Source organism: Filicampus tigris, chromosome 6 (genome assembly GCF_054856515.1).
Source record: "Filicampus tigris isolate MCC_2025a chromosome 6, RoL_Ftig_1.0, whole genome shotgun sequence".
NCBI classification, from domain to species: Eukaryota; Metazoa; Chordata; class Actinopteri; order Syngnathiformes; family Syngnathidae; genus Filicampus; species Filicampus tigris.
Window position 1 is genome coordinate 27,465,664 of NC_141222.1, and position 24,660 is coordinate 27,490,323.

The following is a 24,660-nucleotide window of genomic DNA, read 5'->3' on the forward strand; positions in this document are numbered from 1 at the left end:
ACAATTGAATGCAGTTAGTTACTGCGGTACATTAAATACAATTAACAAATCCGAGCAATCCTAACAAGGATTGTTAAAACTCTTCGGTCGTACCAAGTTGCTACAGATTTCAAATGAGATAGAGCCGTTGTAAAAAAGGAGTGGTCGAATTGTCCTAAGCGAATCGATCTCGAAGCCGACTTGCGAGGCTCCCGTCCCCTCGGAAGACCGCGTTGGAGCAGGCGAAGGACAAAGTGGAGCCAGTACCCTTTGCAGGAGAGTTGGCTGACCATCCCAATTTGTCCTATCGGTAAGTGGAATCTGCAGAATCGGGCCGCCCTAAGCACTCGTACCCTTCGCGGGAATGCACAAGTGAAGGGCACAAGGGTGCAACTGCGGGTATCCAAATGTATCCGAATGCAGCCAGGGTTGTTTTTTTTCACCCAATATGGTTCACTTTAACGCAGCAGTTTTAAATGTACGTATTATTTTTTTATGTATTTTTTGCAATTCACAAGGACAACCAGCTGTAGTTTCTCCTATTTTTGCTGACTGAATAAAAAAAGAATGTCATACTAAAAAGAAAGACAACTGAGTGCCACACTTGTAGTTGCTTTATTGTCATAATGGGTTATTGTACATGGACATCCCCAGTTTCATTACCTTTTTTTGTCTTTACAATATTTACCACATATAGTTACAGCACCTACGTGTTTATTGTTATTATTTACACACATTACATAAAGATTGTATCACAAAGCATGTGTGAACTAAAAATAAAAACGAAACTGGGAGGAAGCATGTTTGTGTACGTGTTGGGTTACTTCCAATGTAAACACGAGTGTAAACATAAATAGTGCATGTGTTGCTTGGTAACCAAAAGTAATGGGACACGCACGCGCACCCAAAGGCCGGTGACGATGGAGCGTGTGTCGAAATCAAGTCTAATCTTTCACTTTAGTTATACGTAGCGATGCAGCTAGGATGCCGCTTTAGAGGCCGGGGGACAGACCAGTTTCAGTTCTCATCAGCCGCTCAGAGCATCCGGTTGCGTTTATGCGTGGGCGAGTCCGTGATGACGTCGCTGCAGGGGGCGGCGCCCCGCTTGCGGTTGGCGGCGGAATCCAGGTGGAGGGCCATTTCCTCGGCTATGAAGGTGTTCAGGTCCACGTCGTGAAGGCCGTTGCGGCGCCGGCCGTGCGGGGGCGCCACTGCCGGGTGGGTGGGAGAGCCGGGCGGCGGGCCTGACGAGCGCACCGAGATGCTGGCCATGGCGCCGCTGAGACCTGTGGGGGTACAAAAGTTGAGCTCTCCACTCAGGACTTATTCCTACACACTCGCGTTCGGTAAATTCACGTGGGAGTATGCAACTAGTCTCATGCCGTGACACCCCCCTGATATTTGAGCCTGTTTTACTGCCGTTTTGTGGCGGTCCAAGACACTTTTTTTTTTTCTCTGGCTTTTGAGCAGACCTGAAATTTTCGGCTCTTTTCTGGTGTCAATTGTATATACTGTTTGATGTTAATTTATTGGCTTTATTTTTTATTTATATCCATATTTATTAATACGTGTATCTCAGCCTTTTATTGTGTTTTTTTATCTATTGTATTGTTTGTAAAGTACTTTGTTACAGCTCTAGCTGTTATGAAATGCACTATATAAATAAAATTGTATGAAATCGATGCCACAATTACATAAGCGTAATGTTAAATACCGCGTACAAAAATGTGTTTCGTGTGTATGTAATGTGAAATACAAAATCATGTTTTGCGTGTTCAAAAACGTGTTTCGCGTGTACAAAACCGTCCACATGCACGCACAAGGTTGTTTTTTACGCTTGCTTCTCTAATACGGGTACAATACGCTGATTCACGCTTGCGTGGCAGGCGTTATAATTGCGCCACAAATCTTAACCAATCAAGAGTCGGACAATAGGGCTAATTCTGATTGGCTGTTTTCTATCCAATCGTATTTTACAGCAGGAAGCACGACGCTCGGGAAGCCTCAAACGCAAGCAAACGATGGAAGGGTGTGGCGTATTGTTGTGGTAATAATTCCAAAATATATTTTTTCAAAGTATCTTTGTTTGGTTGTCCCTTGACACTCCGGCAGCTGTTGTGGTTTTTTCCGGGTTTCTCCCCACTTCTTAGTTACTGTTGGATAGAACGTTTCTGAATGTTGCAGACAAGCACATGCGGAGGATCTGCTAGAGTAGGGGTCACCAAGGCGGTGCTCAAAGGCACCGGGCAGCCCCTAAAGACCACATAATTAGCCATGGGTCTGTTCTCAAAGTATCTCACCAGAGATGGGACATTGTGATTTTCTGTGATGAAATGATTTGTGCACATTTCTTCTTTCAAAAAGATAGCCCTTGGTATTAATCAGGACAAGGAAAGAACTCTCACTTTCAAAAAGGTTGGTAACACTGTGACAGGGAGCGGGCTGCGCCGCTGTGGAAGTGGTCACAGCCGACTTTCATCATACCAATCAAAGCAGGTCCTTACATTGCCTTTAAACGCAGCGCTGCAAACTACATCCGTACTGACCGTGCAGGGCTATGGCCTCTCGGAAGGGCTGCAGGTCCGTCTCCACGGAGCTGCCCGTCTCGGGTGGCGGCGGCCGGCTGGCGGCCACCATGGCTCCCCGGGGCGGGGCCCGGGAACCTCTGGGAGGAGGGTTCTTGCCGCACAGGAAGCTGATGAGGTCCTCCCGCCGGATGGTTCTTCGCCGCTTCTTCACCCAGGCCATCACCTCTTTGTTCCGGCGCTGGTAACCGATCTGGATCCCCAAGTCATAGCTGCGCTGGCGGGCCTCCATGCTCTCTGGACAAGAACAAGACCAACAAAACGCTCTTACAGTTATACATGCCAAGCACCATCACGAAGAATGAAAATGTAAAATCCTGTGAATCACATGCACCCCAGTATAATACGCCCCGATTCGAGTCAGTCGCCGCGCCACCACAAATAACCTAAAATCCTACCAAGGCACTGATGTCGGTGTATTATTGTACAGGAAGTCCTTGAGTTATGTACAGCATCTAATTTTTGTATAGTAACATCTTCCAAAGACACATGTCAGACGTTAGTTTAGTTCTCTCCTTTTTATTATTGCAACACGGCTACTGTGGGCCGGAGCCGACGCCAACTACGGAGCCACAAGCGTTCTGTCATGAGCACACGCGGATGTGCCCTTTTCCTCCCGTCCACTCACTTCTCTCTCGAAATCCGACTTCCACCAAAATTCGGATTACATCGCCAGTGTAGGAACGGAACTGGTTCGTAAATCGAGGACTCCCTGTATTGGGAAATATCTTATTTTGAAGTTGGCCTCACAACTTTTTTTTTTAATGCGCCCCAAAAATCACATGGTATTCACAGGATTTTTGCATAATTCAATAGAATGCAAACAATTCAATGTGCTTTCTGATGTGTGAACCATGGACATCAGGGTGCAGCATTTTACGACAGAGCTAGATGGCAGCAAACGTCACATTGGCAGCACAAAGTTGGTAACATCTGCTCAGTGAGCTGCGGTAATAGTCGCTGCATTTGCGAAGGATAAAGCTACGTAGCGCTCGCGACTCAATTTTTAAAAAAAATATATCAATTAAAAACATTTTAAGAAGTCAACATTTAAAAATAATCCGCTGAGACAATACAAGCATGTTACGCTTGGCCACACTTGCACACACAAGGGCAAAATTAATCATAATTCAAGTGACCGTTCCTCTTTTCCCCTTGAACAATAGAATCCACAAAAACGACTGAAAAGTAAAAAAAAAAAAAAAAATCTTAATGTCATGACTCACCTTTGTACATGTTAGTGACGGCAGTGGCTGCATTCTGGAAGGGCACCCAGAGGGAAAGGCCTTGCTGCTGACATTCTCTGTCTGCGAATCACATTTCACAAGCACTTCAAATAAAATTCCCATTTTCAATTTGATTGCCCCATTTTCCTCCTTCCCTTGTACCAACAGCAAATAGCAACATTTAATAAAACAGATTTGGGGCTGACCTCTTTTCAAAATATTCACACTATAAGCCTGAATTTTGCCATTTAAAGGCCGATATATTTCTTACTTGGTCATCACACATGTAGTAAACTCAGTTCAACGACCTTGTGTCGTTTGTCCACCAGATGGTGCTGTCTCCATTAGATCCAATTGGCGGCTATTCAGCAAATGACGTGTTGTCCAAGTTGAAGACAACAACAATGGCGGAACTTGGGGTCAAGTGAGTGTACTGCAGGACCTCAGATAAAGTTCAGAAGACTCATTTCCAAAAGGTAGTCAGAGAGGGACAGGACCAAAACAGGTGGATTAAGGTAGCAGGATCCTGGCTCCAAAAGTGTGCTTTTGTGCTGCGCCTCGGAGCTTGTTTACTTCTGCTTATCTATTTTCGGTGGGTTGCGCACCAAGCACCACGCATACAAGCACTTCGTGTACGACAGGGGTGTCAAACGCCGGTCCTCGGGGGCCGCCCTCTCCGATTTATGCAGAAACTCGTTTGTAAATAGTTTAACTTTCCTTGGAGTCTCCAAAATGTCCTCCTGGGGTTTTTAACCATAAAAACACAAATATTAAGACAATACTTGGTGCAACCTACTCATTTAACCAACCGTAAAAATGGATTTGGACATAATCAATCATGGACTTGGAAAAAAAAATGTACAAAATTAGATGAAAAACTTCAACTTAAATTGGGGTGAAATAAAAGTATTTTTTATTCAACGGGGTTCTACATTGACAGTGGCCTGGGCCCATGACTGTCGGGCCACCTGAAGTTCACTTATGCTGGCCAGATCAGGCCAGAACAAACTTCATAATTTTTTAAATATTCAATATTCGTGAGTTTTAACCGCTAAATGAATCAATCACCATTTTTTTTTTTTTTTACCGGTCAGCTAAATAAGGAAAGTGTCTTGTCTGGCCAGACACCAGTACTAATCTGATATTCTTCAACTTTATTGATGTGACAATAAGGAAAAGCACTTTGTTAAAACAACAAATACATCCAATTCATGTGTAACTTGCTCCCACCCATGACCCTTGTAATTACCCCGTAATTACTGCAACTTTCGCAGTGTTGTGAAGTAGTAGTAGTTATTCATACTAGGATTAAGAATAAGAATAAAAAGGCCTTCATTGATTCCACAGTGGGGAAATTTTCATCATTACAGCAGCAAAGATATAGGTCACACAGAGACGGCGGCATAATCTATCTGTTAATGTATAACATTAACAGTAGACATTCAGAATCAAAACATGTTGTTTTCTTTGCAAGAGTTTCATTATTTTTTTTCTTTTTAAGATTTGAGATTTTGGCTTTAAAGGAGTAGCAGAATTGTTTCTGGGGGGCTGTCGTGTATTCAAAGGAACATTGAAATGAAAGACAGAACGTTCTTTAAACTGCTCGACCTTGTCTTGTTTTTATTTAATTGATTTTTAGGTCTTGGTCTACTTTTAGGTGTCATCTTGTCTCGGTTTTGGTGTCTTGAGTTCTGGTCTCAGGTCTCCATCTTAGATAGTGTGGTCTTGAGCACAACACTAATTTGTGTTATACTTAGGATCCAATTGCAATTGTAAACATTTCTTTTTTTCTGATCTACATTGCTAAACATCATACCACAAATGGCTGCTTTTTAGAAGTACTAATGAAGCAAACTGAGGACGGTGGGAGAGGAAATGAAGGCCATTTGAGCCCTGCTGAGGCCAATGAAGCCATGTATGCTTCACCATAACAGACTGCAATAATTCAAGTCACACAAACCAGACGGGAGGAGGAGGGAGGACAAGGGCTGGCTAGTTACTCCTTAGCTCATATGACCGCAAAGTAGCATTAGCTTAGCATCCAGGAGGAGACAGCCGAGGATTTATAAACGTGGTTATCGATCATCTAAACATAGTGTGTATTTTACACTTCCTTTTTCGACTCATTGGCTTTTGCGTGGTTACACTTACCGAAGAACAACTGTGGCCGGCTGGATGCTAACAGCTAACGTTAGCATCGAACTACAACGATCTCACATTAAGCCCGGCTCTGGCGGATTTAAAAAAAAAAAAAAAAGTTAAGCGCTATCGATATTTCAAGTACGCCAATAAAATACACAATATAGTTATTAGAGGCTGGCGTGCAGTTAAAGGCAGCTAAAGTGCGGCTAGCCTGCGTTAGCCGGTGTCCTTTGTGTGGCCCCCTCCCTCCCTCTTCTCTGCCCCCCCACCCGCTTGTCATCATGGACCGTACCTTTGTAGAGCTGCGCCACCGCCGTAGCCGAGTTCTGGAAGAGGTGCCACAGCTTCTGTTGGTTCTGCTCAGTCTCCTCGTCACCCAGCGGCTCGCTCTGCTCGGCGGCGGCCAGGCACTGGCGCTCCCACTTGGAGAACCAGTGCTCGGGGCCGTGCTCCTGGATCTCGGCTTCTCCCTCCTCCTTCCGTTCCTCCATGGCTAACGGGTTAGCCTCGAAGCTAGCCCGCGCGCCCGACCGGCCGCTTGATCTGGTGCGATCTCTTTGCAGGGAGTTGCCGGCCCTTGGCGGTTTTTCTTCGATACTTTGTGGAAGAGAATAATGTTCCCCGGGCCTCTAGCACCGAAGAGGGGAGGGGGGGGAATCCACGGATATTTACCGCTAGAGTCGCATTGTGTCTCTCAGCTTGTCCGCCCTACGTACACAATACACACACCGCCGCCACCGCGCGAGAATGACAGCACAATAATTTCTGCGCTTAGCCCCGCCCACCTTGCATCCTTTTCGTAAAGCGATTGGCTAGGGTGACATCTCAGCATTGCTACTGGGTCTGAACAGTAATTCTCATTGGCTAAGCGGTGATTCTCAGCAGAACACAAATTCTGATTGGTTGAGCGATTAAAAAAAAAAAAACGACACCGAAGACTCGCCTTTTTAAACCGACCTTTACTGCATTGTGTCCGGTGGGGGGCAGCAAGTTGACCGTGGGTATCTGATATGACAGTTGCACTCCCTCTGCTCATGGAAATGTTAGCGGAAGACCTTATTATTTAGAGGTAGATTTTGGCGATAGAACGTATCTTTATAGAAAGCCTTAATGTCCAGATGACGCCACGAGTACGTATGGTCTCGTAGGAACGAGGACATGGGATATTCTGTTGGACTATTAACCTGTTTTTGAGCGAGAATACGGTATCTTTCTTGTCATTAAATAGAAAATAGTCATCAACTCTGAACGATAGCAACACAGTGCAAGGTCAAATTTTTAAATGGCAAAAAAAAAAAAAAACTTTTTTTTTTCTCAGAACTCAAACGCTTTCCTTAAAGGGACAATGTGTAGAATGTTTTTATTTTTCAATGATCATTCATTTAAAAAAAAAACCTATTCATTTCAACAATATGAAAAGAAAAATGCTCTTATTTTTATATAATCGTAGGTGAAGTAATCTCTATCAGTGCTGGTAATTCCGTCCCGCAGGCGGAACGGTCCGCCCCAGACGGACGGCCATTTTTGGGACAGAGGACAGGGGATGACACATTTTAAAAAAGGGACAGACTAAGCAAGGGCGGAGGTGGATTTTAGTCCGACCCACTAATCGTCCTTATGCGTGTGACATGGTCGCGAGGCGGCCAAAAGTTCATCTCAACCTACTCGGCGAAATGGGCAAATGACAAAAATTGCCTCGGAACGCTCCAAACCCGCCGCTAGTTACCCAACTTACTTGCATTGGGAACGCTCCGGCGGGAACGCTGTGCACTGCACATGGAGTAGAAAAGGAAGAATGACAAGAAGAATGAGATGAAGAAAAAAAAGGAGAAGAAGAAGGAGCGCTAGCGGGAAATGCCAAAATATGTTTGGGTTGATTTCCCCTTTAAATTAATACCGGTGAGTGTTTATGGTTATATGCTTGTTATCAGATGAGTATCTTTGGCTGCAGTTGATGAGATTAGAAACTGAGTGCATGTGCATGCAAGTTCATGCAGCTTTTTTTTTTTTTTTTTTTTTTTATGCCGGAGAGTGAGGGAGAGTCCAAAGATTACCGGTAGTTGTTTTTATGGCAGCTTGCACGTTTCTGTGCTTCCCATGAAAACCCTGAACGCTGCCATTCACTTGTCACATTCTGACCATGAGCAAGGGGCAGCAGGACGCGTTTGCCCTGGAGGATTACTTCCAAGAGCGAGGACCCACGCTGACCTTCAGCAACTTGCACTACTGCGTCCCGCAGAGCAGATGGTGTGGAAAGAAACGTCCGGAAAAGTTCATCCTCAAGGATGTCAGGTTGGTAGGAGGCAAACATTTCCCCATTGTGTTCAAAAAAGAAGAAATGAAAGTCGGTTTCGTCATGTTTTCAAATAAAATCAACGACAAGTTACTGAATTCATTTCTTTTAGTCATAAGTGTCCAGCAACATTTCCAAATTTTGTTTCAAAAAAACAATACGTTTGTATTCATTTAATTAAAAGTAACTCAAACATTTTCATCATTACACGTTATTTCAAACATGGTGCCTTCAACCGGTGCTTTAACATCAAATCAATGGATCGTAATATCTACGATTGTCAATACTGTGAAGCTTGTACATGACATTTCCGAAAGGAAAATGCTAATGTTGTCCGAATGGACATTTGTGTCGTTGTTGCAGCGGCATCATGAGACCCGGGATGAACGCCATCATGGGCGCCACGGGAAGCGGCAAAACATCGTAAGTTCAAACATTTCACCTTATTGCAAGTATTCCACTTTCCACACACTCGCCAGAGGGGGCAAACGTAGTCGCACTGTGTCCTTGTGTAGGCTAGCAAAAAGATGCTGGCGAAAGTAACACACCGGTTCAACTTCTTTACTCAAGTAAAAGTAATAATTGCAGACTCTTGAATATAAACTTGTTAAATTTTTATACAACACTGTACCCGTTTTGATAAGTTGACACAAATAGCAAAAAGTACAATTCTCGCCAAAAATGTCTTATAATTGCCCTTAGATGCTACTAGATGGCGGCAAAGCACTAATTTGTTCTAAATGAAAGTCCTTGACTCCCTTCAACTTTGTTCCTTGGCACCAAGATGCAATACGATGGCAGCAGAGTACGACTTTGGTCTAAATGAAGCTCCTCAATTCACTTCTACATAGTTCCTTGGCACTAAGTTGCCACAGGATGGTGGCAAAACACTCATTTTGTTTAAATGGCAGTCCTTGACTCACTTCATCTTAGTTCCTTGGCACCAAGATTCAATAAGATGGCAGTAGACTACTACTTGTGTCCAAATGAAGCTCCTCAATTCACCTTGACATTGATCCTTGGCACTAAGTTGCCACTAAATGGTAGCAAAACATTACTTTTATCTACGTAAAAGTCCTCAGTTCAATGTAGTTACTTGGTACCATGATGTCGCGTGGTTGCAAATCACTACTTCTGTCTAAATGAAGCTGCTTAACTCACTGCAAACTATTTCTTTGGAATAAAGATGCCCCGTGATGAAATCAAAACGCTACTTTAGTCTAAAGGAAACCTCTCAACTTAGTTCAATCTAGTTCCTTGGGGCCATGATGCCAGACGATGGTGCCTAAGCATTAATTTTGACCAAATTTTAACTTTTAACTTCTAACAGTGACGTGAGCACAAGAACGACACATAAAAGCGAAAATGTTAAAAATAAAATAAAAAACGCCAGTCAGTGAACTTGCTAAAGAAGAATTTTAATTTGTGTTTCGTTGTGGTTTTTTTTTAATATTTTATTGAATATTAAGAATGGCATAAATGTGATTGTCTAAGGAAGATCAGAACTTCATATCATTCAATTTGTCATTTTATATATATAAAACGGATATACGATGTGTTGGGACAGGAGGATTGTGCTCAGCGAGAGAAATATTCAGGCCCACCCTGATTTTTCCAGGCCCACCCATTAGCCACCTTCTGGCTCCGCCCCTGGTACAAGTACCTGACGAATCTATTTAAAGGGGGAAGTCAACACAAACATTTATTTTTCAAGAATATATTCTATGCAAACCCACATTCTGATAAATATTGCGTTTGTGGAATAAGTGTTAATCCACTGAAAATGACACCACAACTGCTCACAAGGACCAATCACGGCTCAGATTCAGAAAACAGGTCAGCCATGATTGGTCGTTGTGAGCAGTTGTGATGTCATTTTCAGTCGACATAAGACAAAATGGCCGCCCCCGGAGATGGCTAAAAACGAGTGTATTTTGCTGCTTAACTTATATTCCACAAACACGAAATTAATCAGAATGCCGTGTTTCAACTAGTGGGCCTGCTGCGAACATATTCTTGAAAAAAAAAAAAACCCCGTTTGCTTTAACTTCCGCTTTAAGTGCAGCAACAATTTTTACTTAGTTACTTCTCTCCGCACTGTGCCTTTGCACGCAGGCTGCTGGATGTCATCGCTGGGAGAAAAGATCCCGCCGGACTCCGGCAAGGAAGCGTCTTGGTGGATGGCAAGGTTGTGACGTCCGAGCTCAGGCTCAGTTCTGCGTATGTGGTCCAGGTGCGTCACGAGTACGCCACGCACAAAATCTTGTGGGGGGTGATGAACACGCGGGTGCCGTCATTCCCAGGATGACATCCTGATGGGAACGCTGACCGTGCGGGAAAACCTCCGCTTCAGCGCCAACTTGCGCCTGGACCCCCGACGCCACTCGTCCGCGGACAAACGCCAACGAGTGGACGTCATCCTTGACGAGCTGGGCCTGAGTGACTGCGCGGACACCAAGGTGGGACACGGCGGGGCGCGCTCGCCCGAGTGACCATTTGGTGGCAGAAAGTCGGTCGTCGAAATATTTGCGCAGCTAGTCTAAACGCGATTTTGGTGAATTTGATCGCAGCAGAGGCAGGAAGATTCTAAACTCTGGGGTGCATTTCAGAAGTAATTCATTCCGAAATGTATTTTCCACTTGAGGTAGTTCAGAGTTATAGTAGTTTGGGAATTTTCATCATAGTTTTTATTTCAAATCATGGTAAGTGTTGTGTCGTAAAAACCTAACAAAAATATTATTTTGAAAACCATCCGCAAATAAAATACAAATAGATATAAGTAAGTGAAGCAGTATGTGCTGTAACAAACTGTAATAGTCTAAAAACAATTGGGTTAAAGATAACACCATTTTGGGTCAAAAATGGACCAATCCACTACTTGGGTCAATTTGACCCAATCTTTTGTTTTTTTTTGTGCAGAAAACAACCCAAAGAATAGCTAGTTTTGTACAAAACAACCCTTAAAATTGGACTGTTTTGTACAAAACAATGCAAGAAAGTGGGTCAAATTGACCCAGTTGGGTGGATCGCTCCATTTTTTACCCCAAATTGTGTTATTTTTAACCCAACTGTTTTTAGAGTGTATAAGTAAGTCAGCATCACTTGTTGTGAAGTGTCGCGACAGACGCACATGAAAAAATGCAGTCAAACGGCCGCGTTGGCGCTTGCGCGCAGATCGGGACGGAGTTCCTGCGCGGTGTGTCGGGCGGCGAGAGGAAGCGCTGCAGCATCGGGATGGAACTCATCACCTCGCCCGCTCTCCTCTTCCTGGACGAGCCCACCACAGGCCTGGACTCCAACACGGCCAACTGCATCATCGGTCTACTGCACAAGTACGCAAACAACACCAACGTCATCAAGCTGAATCAACCAAAACATTGATCTTTGTGTACAGTAAAAACAGTAAAATATAAAAATAATCCACAAATTGGGTCAGTTTGACCCACCTTCTTGCGTTGTTTGTACACTGGGCTGTTTTGTACAAAACTACCCAACAACCCAGAAAGTTGGGTCAAATTGACCCAAGTAGTGGATCTGTCATTTTTTGACCAAAATTGTGTAATTTTAACCCAACTGTTTTTAGAGTGTGTGTAATATGAGGCAATCATACATTTATTCCGATTCATACGTTCCATTCTACGATGTGGCTTGTGACAAAAATGATTTCGACACCAAAGTGTCTCTGATTAGTCTCAAATAAAGTTCATATTTACGTTAAAACATACGAAATGCAATATATAATCTGATCAAAATGGAAAACAAAATAGATCATTAATGATATATTTTTATTTGACTTCTTTTCAAATGTTTTTTTTTCTTTAAAAAACTAATAATAATTGAAATGCAGCAAAACCAAAAATAAACAACACGGTAAACCCCTAAAATAAAAAAAAATCACATGAAAAATACTGATAAAAAAAAATATCATATTTTTATGTAATAAACTAAATTAAAACAGACACCAGCACCGAACAGTAGCAGTCACTTTTTCCAACTTTTGTTACATGCAGCCTTATTCCAAAATTACAATTCATGTTTTTCCTGAAAATTCTACACAACACCCCAAAAAAGTTACAAATGTACTGAAAACAAAAAACATAGAAATGCCTCCTACATCAAGTCAAACAGCATCTGGTGTGCCTCCAGACTGTCCAGACGAGGCAAGACGGTCATCTTCTCCATCCACCAGCCTCGCTTCTCCATCTTCCGACGCTTCGACCACCTGACGCTGATGCACAAAGGCGAGGTGGTGTACGCGGGGGCGGCCAACCACACCCTCCAATACTTCACAGACCTCGGTACGCCCCCGCTGAGCAACGTTCATTTCTCGATGTTGCTTTTAACACCAACCCTTTGTTTCAGGCTACAAAATCGAGTCCTTCGACAATCCTGCTGACTTCTTCATGGACATCACCAACGGCGAGGCAAAGTCCTCCCTGGAGGAAGTCAATACAAGTACTCTATACACTAGTCTTTCCCAAACTTGATAAAGCAAAGGCACGTTGTACATTGAAAAAAAAAAGAAAAAAATCACAACACAGTAAACACTGCAATGATTTGTTTTATGCACAAATCTACTGACTGAGTCAGGGCAAAGTGGTGTTCACACTCACAGCAGCGCAGACTACCCTCTAGTACAGGGGTCTTCAATAGTAGTCCATTTTTGGACCCATACAGTGGAATTTAGATCATTTCCTACAGCACAGTGGTTGGGATTTACGATCAATGTCACTAACCAGCCACATTCATGTCATAATTTTATGTTATGGCTTTTTATCTTCACCAGGTGAGCGCAAGAACGTCCTGGCGGTCAAGTATTATCAGTCGCAGCTGTGCCAAGACATGCTGCACGATCTGGACTGCATCAACCGCACTGTCGCAGACAGGGTCAAAGGTCAGGAAGAGGCGGATGATTACGCCACTTCCTTCCTCTACCAGGTCAGCCTTTCACTTTCGTGAATCCCTGGAATTCAACCACAATGGCTTTTTAGTCGACCTGGTTCAAATGTGGTAACAATCCCCCCCCACCAAAAAAAATCTCTTGGATGAGTTTAGCTTTTTAGGGCCCTGAAAATAAATGGCTAAAATACACCAAAAGTGGTTGCTTGGGACCAAAATGGCAGAACTTCTGTGTGTTTTGTTGGTCTTCTCATGATGGGCATGCCCACCAAATTTCATGTTACTAATGAGGGAGCCTAACGTGGCACTTCAAAGCAGAATGGCAGTCTTTCTACATCCTTTCTGGCTAGGGTTCTTGAGACTTTTTTTGTGGGTCTACCCATGAAACATCTCAAATCCACGTTCCCAAGTGAAACTGGCTTTGAGGGCTGAATTTTCAAAAACATCCATGTGGGCAAACCGAGACAGTTATTTTCATAGACTACCTGAGGAATTTCTTTACCAGAATGTACTAAATTTGGCGGCTCTGGAGTATGTGAAGCCTGTCTGCTTCCACTTGGCTGCCCGTCCGATGAACCCTGTTTATTGCCATCATCATGCCCATAACGCAACTTTATTGTGCGTATGTGTTTGCGTGTGCGTGTGACAGATGCGCGTGGTGTGTGGCAGGACTGTGCTGAACACGCTGAGGAACCCGCAGACGTCGTATGCCCAGCTGGCTCTCAACATTTTCTTTGCTGTCCTGGTGGGCCTCATTTATTTCCAAATGCCCTTAACCCTGCCTGAAGCTTTGCAGAACAGGTACACTGCACATAAGTCACGGCAATTTGTATTGGTTTTAAAGTACATTTTAATTAACTTGATGAAATGACATAATTATAGGTACGCTGCATGTAAATCATTGCACTTTTCATCGATATAATGAATTTTAATTTTGAATATAAAAACATTGAATAATTGTTCTATTAAAATATGTATATTGTTGATTATATTAATAATTATTGAATTAAATTATTTGGTATATTATGTGTAATAATATATAACAAAATGACACACTGTATGAAAATACGTAAATAATTATTTCATGTGTCATAAGAATATGAGAAAAAAAAGAAGGTTTTTTTTGTAGATGCAAAAGTTGTTGGAGGAAAACAAGTTTTCCAATTTCAGGGCAAAAGAGGCAATTTTTAGCTTTAAAAGGGTGTAATTTTATAAGAATTAAAAAAAAATGAATTGATGAGAAATTATGAGAAAATGATTATTATTCGTTTTTTGTGATTCCAATAATAAATCTGAAAAAAAGTCTTATTGCATTTTTTTGTCTTTTCCAATAAAATGAGTGTGAGTTGTGATATGAAAATAAAGTCATATGAGAATAAGGTCATATTTTTGTCGATAAAATAACTTGTGAGAAGTTTAAGTGATATTTTTTTGTAGATTAACTATAAAGTGAATATAGTGGAGGAAAAAATCTGTTTTGTACAAGAAAAGTCACATTTTTATTTTTAAAAAGTTGGTTAATATTGAGAGAAGAAAATCATATTTTAATTGATTAAAAAAGTAAAATTACAGAACAATTTTTTTTTTTCTTAGTGAAAATGGGCCGTCGAATTACAAAGTCTTTTTTTGTAAGTCATACAACTTGTTTGTATGCCTTTTGGAGAAACTAGTTACATTTGTGATTTTTGTGCATATCTCAACATGTTGTCATAACCAGGATTATCAGTGAAACTTTTTTTTTTATGGCGAAAGACTCCCTTGATAAGCTGATAAGAGCGCTAACAAATCTTCTTTGCGCAGGAGTGGCGCGTTCTTCTTCCTCATCATCAACATGGTGTTTGGGAATCTCTCGGCCGTGGAGCTCTTCATCAACGAGAGGGCCATCTTCATGTGAGACATTCTGAAAAACATCTTATTCCACGTCGATGAAACGAACAAACAAAACCCCTCATTTTTGCTTGTTTTTTTGCTGTGCAGCCACGAAAACTCCAGCGGATACTACCGCACGTCCGTTTACTTCTTGTCCAAGATCTTCGCTGACCTCATCCCCAACCGCATCGTTCCCATCTTTATCTTTTCCGCCATCGCCTACTACATGATGGGTAATCCAACGCATGCGTGTGTGAAACGGGTACCAGAACATCTGAACTTTGTTTGGGGTTAATCTAAATCACTTTAATGAGGAAATAAACCTCGAGTAAGTATTGTTTTTGCAAGGATATGTCGTACGTGTCAACACTCGTCAAAGTTCGTGGAACAGAGATGGGAAATTCAGGTCCAAAAAGCAAAAACCCTGCCACAGTCTGTATTGAGCCACAGGTGCTTCTAATCAACTGTGTTGGTTTACCTGCCGGTTAAGTAGAAGCCCCTGTGGCTATAGCCAAACTGTGGCAGGGTTCTTACTTTCTAGACCAGGATTTCGCATCTCTGAATAAGAATTAAACAGTATCGTTCGTCAAGCTCAGGGTGCCGCCATGTTGGGCAATATCGCCCTCTGCTGTCAAATCGCAATGAATGTCACAATTACACTGTAGTGTAAAAGTAAAGCTTCCGCTATATGCGGAATGTCACGTGACCAAATCCGGGGGGGGGGGGGGGTGCGGGGGAAACAGGTTTGCTTACTTTGTGTGGCAACTACACTATAGCCCAATAGCCACGCTTGCACACTGCGGTCTTCGCTGAAGTGCACACGTAGTCGAAGTGCACGAAGGGCTCGAGGGCGCAGGTTACAAGTGCACAAAAATTGCAGAATTGGGACACTTCTGCGTCAGCGAGCATGGCGGCACGAGTTGTTTTGGCAATTTGCTGTTCAAAATTATATTCAAACGTCAGTAAAGTGGTAGTAAAGTCATAATAATAATAATAATAATCTACCTGGTAATCAGAAACATGAATTTACGGACAGATAAACACAATTCTTTACCTTGTTGCTACTTTCAACTAGGCTAATTATTTTTAAATGTAGTTGTCGTCTGTGAATCTTCATTTGACTTTATTGATGTGCGCTGTCAATATACGGTCAAATCAGCCATTTTCCTTTGCTCGTGCCTTCAGAATAAAACTTTCGACGTGACAAGATAAAAGGTCCAAGATGAGAGCAAATTTAGCAAATGAAACAGGTGTCCTTTGCAACTTTGCAACTTTAACTTGTGTTGCTAACAGGAGTGGGATATTCTCCGATAGATTCAGCAAAGCTCGTGAAGCCCAAGAAAACAAGCCCGCGAGTGCGAGGCAAATGATTGACACCGCATCAGTTGCACCGTCTCTCTCATGTTGATTGTTTTTCCTTGGGCATGGTGTTTTTAAAGAATATATATAAAATGAAATGAAATAACAGGCATAAGATGGCGCCAGAGAGGGATTTTCTTGAACTTTCTGAAATGTATTGATTGTGTGCAGGACTGAAGTCAGCATTGTCGTCCTTCCTGTGCTTCGCGCTGACCATGTCCATGGTCAGCCTGGCGGGGGTCAGCTTGGCCTTCCTAGTGTCGGCCAGCGTGTCGTCCTTCGCCATGGCCAACATCCTCATCGCGCTCCCCTTCGTCTTCATGATGGTGCGATCTGCGCGTGCTCTTGCTCCTTGACAGCGTCTTCCATTTTTGCTCCCGTGTGCGCTTTTTTTGCAGGTGTTTGGCGGCTACCTGGTCAACCTCAACGCCATGCTGAGCTGGCTTTCTTGGCTCAAGTGGGTCAGCGTCTTCAGATATGGACTCAATGTAAGTGACTCAAAGTAATCCACTCATGAAAAATAAAATTGCCATGGTTGAAAGTTGACTGTGCAGTTTTCTTTTCCTCTCCGCCAGGCTGCGTTCATCAACGAGATGGCGGGACAGTTGTTCTACGCCAACACCACCATGTGAGGAGAACCGCAACACGAAATCAGAACAGCTGGACCCAAACTCACGACTCATTTGTGCCGTCTGCAGCATCCCGGGCGAGCTGTTCCTGCGGAGTCAGGACATCGACTACTCCACGTGGGGCTTCTGGCAGAACCAGGTGGCTCTTCTGGGAATCATTGTGGTCTGCATGGTTCTGGCCTACGTCCAGTTGCGCAGGATCAACCGATGGAAGTAAACCAGGGTCTTGAATTAGTGCTATGGATAGACCGATTATCGGCCGGGCCGATTATCGGCACAGATATTTGACTTTTTGACGAATATCGGCATCGGCCTTTTTTAAAACTCTGCTGGCCGATAATAAATCAATTTAAAACTGTGGAAATCAAAACAAAAATCCGTGAAAGTTTAACATTTCTGTCATTTTGAAATTTTCATTGACCGGTACTGTAGAAAACTACAATGGAGCTATTGTTTAAGTTTTCATTTAACTTTGTAAGACATGCTGACAACCCCGGATGCTCCCTGAAGTTTTTGGTAGAATTTTATAACAGAGTTGTATATTGTCCAAAATTTCTTGAAATAATAATTAACAAAACAACAAAAAATCAACAATAAGCAAACCTGAAACATTGTTCAATAAACATGCTTAAAGACATTACAACAAAGTTAAGAGTAAATTTTTCTTTAGATTTTGATGCCAATATTTTCCTTTTTACTGAAAATGAATATCTGCTCCAAATATTGATTATCGGCCTCCTTGACTACTAATTATCGGTATCGTATCGGCCCTGAAAAAAGCATATCGGTCTATCTCTAATTAGCGCCCAAGTGAAAATTGATGCATTTTAGGGTCCCCAAAACTCACTCAATCCCCGTGGCAAAGTACAAATAAAATTTAAAAAAATGATAATAAATACCGCTAACACCAGTTTCACTGGCAGACATTAAATTGGCTGGACATCAAAACAATCAACACAACACACAAAAAAAGTCTTGTGTCCAAAATTGAGCAAGAAGTTGGCCATTTTGGTTTGAAGTAGCCATTTTTTGGTGCGTATGCCATTAAACTGGAGACTTTTAAAGTTTGCCTTGCAAGACCAGTTTCCCTAGGTGGCATGAAACTCAGTAGAGATGTCTTTCATTACAGGACACTTGAAGAAGTCTCAAGGATCCTGAATTTGAACAGGATGCCTGAATTTGAACAGGAAGTTGTCCATTTTGGTTTGAAGCAGCCAATTTGGGTGAGAACGCCATTAAAAAGGGAACTTCAAAATTTGAAATAATTAGCCCCGACATACAGTAATTGAAGAGGCGGTCCGATATTTTCATGTGAAGAAGCCATTTTGACTGTGAATGCCTTTAAAACTTAAGTTAGAAATAATTGAGCCGCCGACACCAGTTCTACCGATCGACCCAAAATTGGGCGAACATGTCTATCATAACAGGACGCACAAAAACAGTCTCATCACCCCTGCCTGAAATTGTCCAGTAAGTCAACAATTTTTGAGTTTGAAGAAGCCATTTTGAGGGCCATTTTCATGAAACGGAACTTGAAAGCTGGAAAAAATAAATTTACCAGTTTCGCCCATCAACAAGAAAGTGGATAAACACGTTTATCATAACAGGACGCACGAAAGGTCCCAATGACTCATGATCGAATTTGAACAGGAAGTTGGCCATTTTAGGCAAATTGAAAGCAGGTTTGTACTGGTCAGATCATTTTACGCTAGATTGCATAACTTTTTTGCCGGTGCCATAAACACCATAATGTGGGCTGAGCCTTGTTCAGTGTTGATTCTTGTTCAACCGGTCTCAAGAAAAGATTAGGCACCATCCAATGACATCCTGTGCAGTAGCCAGTCTGCGTAGAAATGCTTAGCGGATGAAACGATTCCTCGATGATGTTGAATGAATGAATGAGCTCATTTACCACCCTGACCACACGTGTTTTCAACATTTGACTGCAAGGTGGATAATCCACCACTTCAAGCACACTCGGTCCGGGCACGAGGGAGGTGTGCAGTAATCCGCCGTCTAAAACCTTCCAAAGCTTCTTATCGTGACAGAAGCCACATTAGCTGCCCTAACGGGCCACATGGGAGACATTTTATTGAGTAGTGCAGACCTCCCGGCTAGACAGAAACAAGGGAAACCATTTCATGTTGACAGTGATTGCATTGTTGGAAGTCTCCTGTAAAAGATATTAACTGCCCCGTTATGAATAATGTTTTTTTTTTTTTTTCAATTTATTATTAGCATGTGTCCTTTTATATGGTCTATGGGCAACTATTAAAAAAAAAAACTCGCAACGCAGTCCAAGATGAAGAGGTTAAAAACAACGAAAACAGCTACCTAGCGGGGGTAACTATCAGTCTATCCCATAAAAAGCATCCAAATACATTTTTGGGTTCCCAAAACACACAAAAAAACGTTTGGGATAAGAAGAAATAAGTCATGTAATTTGCTCGGCGACAAAAAATTGCAGAAGTTTTCTGCAATGCTTAATCTGAATGTGTCCATCACACTGCTTGAAATCTCCTTGGGTTTGAAGTGTTAATAAATGCAAATCGTCATTATTTCTTTTAATGTTGTTCAAAAACAGGTGGATTTTCCTGCTTAACTCACATTCCACAAACGCAATATTAATCACAATGCCGTGTTTAGCGGCATAGAACATATTGTAAAGAAAAAAAATTCAATTGACTTAAAGGAAATCAACCCCAACATATTTTTTCAAGAATATGTTCCCAGCAAGCCCACTAGTTGAAACAAGGCAATATAATCAATATAAAATATGAGTTAAGCAGCAAAATCCACCCGTTTTTTAGCCATCTCAGGGGGCGGCCATTTTGTCATTTCTGTCGACTGAAAATCAATCATGGCTAAGCTTCAGAAAACAGGTCAGCCGCGATTGATTGTTACCCGAGCGGTTGCGATGTCATTTTCAGTCGACAGAAGTGACAAAATGGCCGTCCCCACAGATGGCTAAAAACGAGTGGATTAACTCTTGTTCCGCAAATGCAATATTTATCAGAATGCCCTGTTTCAACTAGTGGGCTTGCATAGAACATATTCTTGAAAAAAATCTGTTTGGGTTGATTTCCTCTTTACGTTTGTTTTTATGTTTTCATAGCAGCCGGAACGTGCCATTCAACAGCAAGCATCCGCAGTTAACCTGCTGCCGGGGCTTGAAGCCAAGGGTGGGGGTTCCAAAAAGTAGGGTTCAGAAGCTCTTGACGCCGGTGCTCTTTCTGGGCCCCACGGTAACGGGCGCGCTCTCCAGCCCCCGCAGCCACTCGGTGCACTTGAGCACCACACGTTGGTCCACCCCGCCGCCGCCCCGTTCCTGGTCGTCCTCGTACTCCACGTCGTCGTAGCGGTGACGCTCGTTCAGCAGGGACACTTTCACCATGGAGCTCACGTCGCAGCGAGTCCTGACCAGCGCCGCCGCCCGGCCGTGGGGCCGCGGGGACGGGGACGGGTTGGGGCTCCTCCTGGATCGTCTGGACTCCGGGACGCTTCCAGAAAGGTGGTTGTTGTTGTTGTTGTTGTTGCGCCTCTGGAGCAGCAGGACCGCCTCGGGGGTTAGGGTCAGCGTGAATCGGGTTTCCTCCGGGCGGGATCTGACCCGGGGTCTCACCTGGTGGGTAGGGATGAGGATTGCGCCAAGTCCGGTTTCAAGACGGGGTTTTTAAGGTTTCCGATCAGGGGTAAGGTTTCAAATGGGATTTTCAGGTCCTGAATGGGGGTTCACTTTAGGGTTTCAAGACAAGATTAAGGTTTCAAAGTAGGGTTTCTAGCTGGGGCTAAGGTTTCAAATCAGGTTGGAGTTTCAAATTATGGCTTCAAGCCCAGGTTAGTGTTTCAAAGTTGGGTTTGAAGCCAGGTTTGAGGTTTGCAAGTCAAGGTTAGGGTTTCAAACAAGTATTTCCAGCTGGGGGTAGGGTTTCACAGTAAGCTTTGAAGCCAGTTTTAGGGTTTCAAACGAGGGTTTGGATTTCACGCCTGGGTTAAGGTTTCCAAGTAGGTCTTAAAAGTGGACCTCCAAACCAAATTTAGGGTTAAGGTTTCAAGTGAGGGTTTCAAGACAGTGTTAGATTACAGTTTCAAAGTCAAATTTCAAGTTGAGTTGGTAACTCAGAATTGGGTTTCAAGCCCGAATTAGGGTTACACGGTAAGAATTTTTAGTCTGGGTTAGACTTGCCAAGTAGGTTTCTGACCTGTCGGGTCTTGGACAAGGACTCCCCGGACTTGGAGGTGGTGAGGCTCTCCGGCGGCCCCCCGCACGACGAGGGGCCCTTCTTCCTGGGCTCCGACAGCCCTCCGGCAGCGGTGGGCAGGTGGCTCTTCTTGCCCAGCTGCTTGAGGTTGGACGCCAGGCGCTCCTTCACCGAGGCGCCTTCTTTCGGGGGCGCCGTCTTGACTCCCGATACGGCCGCCGCCGCCATCGCCGACACGGGCGGGATGAAGGGCATCTTGGACACGCACAGAAACAAGTAGGCCAGGAGCTCCGCCTTGCGCCCGAACCTCAGAAACGGTGTGGAGAAGAAAGAGGCCAGGTACTTGCGAGCATCCCGGGCCATGCGGCAGGGCTGCTTCTGACGCAGCCTGGCAGAGCACGCTGGTGCGCGCTCGCCGCGCGCGGCGTCGCCTTATAGCCCAGCGAGCTAATGACGCCCGGGCTCAGCCCGCCGAAAATAGACGTGAACTTGTAATCCGCCGCGGTTGCCGTGATACGCTGCACGTTTGCAAACGGACGAGCTGGACACGGCAAGGCTTAAAGTACTGACCGTTTTTCTGAAGCTGAGCCGTGTAGGATTTCAAGCAAAGGGTTTCAAATTATGGTTTCAAGACAAGGATAGGGTTTCGACCAAGGGTTAGGGTTCCAAATTGGGATTAGCGTTCCGAAGTTGGGTTTGAACAAAGGGTTAGGGTTTAAAAATAGGGTTTCAAGCCAATGATATTGTTTCAAAAAAGTTTCCAATTAGTGGTTCAAATCGAAGATAGGGTGCTAGCCGGGTTTTAGAGTTCCAAAGTGGGGTTTTAAGAGTGGTTTAGGGTTCCAAAGTAGGGTTCCAAGCAAATGGTTAGTTTAGTTTAATGGTTTAAGCTTCAAACAAATTTTTTTTTTTTTTTTTTTTTAAAGTGGGATCATAGGATGGGTTTAGTGTTCCAAGATAGGGTATCAAGCCAAGGATAGGGTTTCAACCAGTGTATTGTAAGTGTTCAGGTTTCAAAGTAGTGTTTTATGGTGGGTGTGTACCCTGGTTAGGGCTTCAAACAAAAGTTGGCGTTTCAAGTTTAAACCAATGTTATCCAAGTGACTAGCTTTCCCCATAAAAACCTTTATTGACGCGTTTCAAAATCCGATAAAAAGGAAGGCTGGACAGGATGACTTGATCAAAGTTGTCCAAATTGTCAGAACATTAAAAGCACAAATGTTTTTCCATTCATGAGTAGCCAAAGGCATTTTCACTGATAGCAACGCCTGCGGTGCACGTGAAGAAGGCGATGGCATCTTGGACAGCAGTGATGAGCGTCTTTGAAATGGTTCACCACGAACGGAAGCAGACAGCAGCCCAACACCAACCTGAAACGTGACGTCATCGTCACTCCTGCCCACTGCGCGCGTGGGAGAGAGAGAGAGGAACGAGATCGCTCACCCACATAGCACGAAGAGCACGCACATGGTCCATGCGTACGTTCCAGCTCGGTAGCGCACCCTGGTGGTCACCTGGGCCCGACAGGAGGGACATGACGTCAGAGCAGGGGAGCGGTACAAATCGCTCTCGTGGCTCACAAACTTGGGGATGGGGGTCACCGCGGGGGACGCGCACACTACACGAGAAAGCAGGAAGACAACAAGAGACTACAAATGCAGTCAAGAAGGACAAAAAAGTCACAGGCCACATCATTAGGTACACCACAACAGCCCTATTTCCGATACAGTGGAGCCCCGCCATATGACGAATATCCGCGCATAATTTCCCCCCATTATAAATGCATTGGATTTTTATTTTTTTTTCAACCTTAGAGCGGAAGTCAACCCAAACATCTTTTCAAGAATATGTTCCCAGCAGGGCACCTAGTTGAAACACGTCACACTGATTCATTTTGCGTTTGTGGAATATAAATTAAGCAGCAAAATGCACTCGTTTTAGCCTATCTCCGGGGGCGGCCATTTTGTCTTCTGTCGACTGAAAATGACGTCACAACTGCTCACAACGACCAATCACGGCTGACCCGTTTTCTGAATCTGAGCCGTGATTGGTCGTGAGCAGTTGCGACGTCATATTCTGTCGACAGAAGACAAAATGGCCGCCCCCGGAGATGGCTAAAAACGAGTGAATTAACACTTATTCCACAAACGCAATAATTATCAGAATGCCCTGTTTCAACTAGTGGGCTTGCATAGAACATCTTCTTGAAACAAAAAATGTTTGCGTTGATTCCCTTTAAAAATTCTCGAATATGCAGAGATAACAGGGGGAAAAAAAAAGACATTTTCATTTCAGCACTAACCGAAATCAAATAAAACAAGAAATTACATTGCCTAACATTAATTTTATACAGAAATAAGGCCGGAATTGACCTCCATCCTGAAAAGAATTGTTGTACTGAGTATTGAGTTAGGTTTTTTTGGACAAAATATTAGGGAGCTTTAATTCATTTTTATTGTGCGTGAATTCAAAATGAAGGCGAGTTAGCCAACAGGTACCTTGAGGGGGGGACTTGGTGGGGTGCACCCCCCCAGGTGAACAGTCGAATGAACAAGAAGCAGGAGGATGTCGAAAGGGCGACTGAATGTGATAGATCCTCACTTGGTGCCCCGATTTGTCATCTACACACATCATTTGTCATCATAGTTTAAAAACGTATGCGATGATGAACTGTTCAGAGAATGAATGGATGGACGGAAATATTTATTTACCTGGCGAGTAGTAAAGCGGCAGTGTGGGGAAGGAATTATCCCAGTGGGAAAAGGAGTCCATGCTGACCGGCTGTGGGTGAGTTGGGTACAGCTGCAAAAGCTTCCAGCTGACAAGCAAAGAGCCTAATTGGTTGTCCATTCTGATTGGTTGGATGACTTCTTACCCAGAATGCAACAGTCCCGGAAGGAGAGTGTTTTTAGTGCACTGCCAAGAAAAGCTGAAGAAAAACAAATGCCTAGTAATGGGTTTTAAGACAGGTGTTATGGTTTCATGAAATGTCTGTTTTCAAGCTAGGGTTAGGGTTTTAAAATAGGGTTTAAAGCCAGTGGGTAGTGTTTCAAAGTTTGGGTTTCTTGCCTTGGTTAGGATTTGTAGTTAGTTTGGTTGTCAAAAATAGGATTTCAAAGCAAGTTTTCTGGTTTAATGGAACGTTTAAGGTTTCAAGCCAGGGTTATGGTTTCAAAGCAAGTGTCAGGGTTTTGTGCAAGGTTTAGGGTTTCAAGCCAGGGTTACGGTGTCAATTTAGATTTTCAAGCCAGGGTTCGGGATTCAAGTTGGGGTTTCTAGGCAGGGTTAGGGCTTGTATTGTATTGTAACCTGAGTTTTAAATCAAGCCAGTTTGGGGTTTTAAAAACAAGGGTTAATAGGACCATTAACCCTTGTTTTTAAAACCCCAAACCCAAAAATTACCTTTTGTAGAAATTGAGTTTCCTTCATTCCTTCTTGCTTTACTCTTCCTTCTTTCTTCATTCAACATTAAATATT

General features: G+C 43.4%; 3 protein-coding genes and 1 pseudogene across 6 annotated transcripts; 1 reads left to right on the forward strand and 3 right to left on the reverse strand.

Annotated features, from left to right (window-relative positions):
• Positions 1–575: 575 nt before the first annotated feature.
• Positions 576–6,749, reverse strand: hapstr1b (HUWE1 associated protein modifying stress responses b). The gene is made up of 4 exons (XM_086033858.1): positions 6,225–6,749; positions 3,791–3,871; positions 2,526–2,801; positions 576–1,265 (listed from the first exon to the last, which is right to left on the reverse strand). Exons 1-4 carry the CDS (start codon positions 6,421–6,423, stop codon positions 1,015–1,017), a joined length of 807 nt encoding a protein of 268 aa, XP_085889984.1. The 5' UTR covers positions 6,424–6,749; the 3' UTR covers positions 576–1,014.
• abcg2b (ATP-binding cassette, sub-family G (WHITE), member 2b) lies at positions 6,231–17,545 on the forward strand. 2 transcript variants are annotated; one of them, XM_086033856.1, is made up of 16 exons: positions 6,231–7,831; positions 8,082–8,224; positions 8,589–8,648; positions 10,341–10,458; positions 10,529–10,684; positions 11,400–11,557; positions 12,372–12,523; positions 12,588–12,680; positions 13,012–13,163; positions 13,774–13,925; positions 14,925–15,014; positions 15,102–15,226; positions 16,524–16,678; positions 16,751–16,840; positions 16,928–16,980; positions 17,051–17,545. In XM_086033856.1, the coding sequence occupies exons 1-16, from the start codon at positions 7,787–7,789 to the stop codon at positions 17,196–17,198; spliced, it is 1,890 nt and encodes a 629-aa protein (XP_085889982.1). In that variant the 5' UTR covers positions 6,231–7,786; the 3' UTR covers positions 17,199–17,545. The 2 variants fall into 2 exon arrangements, with proteins under 2 accessions (XP_085889982.1, XP_085889983.1); XM_086033857.1 differs by having other exon boundaries at positions 6,231–8,224.
• A 1,488-nt stretch (positions 17,546–19,033) lies between these two features.
• LOC147146561 (uncharacterized) lies at positions 19,034–22,417 on the reverse strand (annotated as a pseudogene). Its single transcript, XR_015087088.1, has 3 exons — positions 22,400–22,417; positions 21,184–21,701; positions 19,034–20,603 (listed from the first exon to the last, which is right to left on the reverse strand). The product of XR_015087088.1 is annotated as an uncharacterized LOC147146561 (transcript).
• Positions 22,289–24,053, reverse strand: LOC147146562 (lipopolysaccharide-induced tumor necrosis factor-alpha factor homolog). 2 transcript variants are annotated; one of them, XM_086033699.1, is made up of 4 exons: positions 23,895–24,053; positions 23,682–23,804; positions 22,631–22,801; positions 22,289–22,553 (listed from the first exon to the last, which is right to left on the reverse strand). In XM_086033699.1, exons 1-4 carry the CDS (start codon positions 24,031–24,033, stop codon positions 22,516–22,518), a joined length of 471 nt encoding a protein of 156 aa, XP_085889825.1. In that variant the 5' UTR covers positions 24,034–24,053; the 3' UTR covers positions 22,289–22,515. The 2 variants fall into 2 exon arrangements, with proteins under 2 accessions (XP_085889825.1, XP_085889824.1); XM_086033698.1 differs by having other exon boundaries at positions 22,627–22,801.
• Positions 24,054–24,660: the final 607 nt, after the last annotated feature.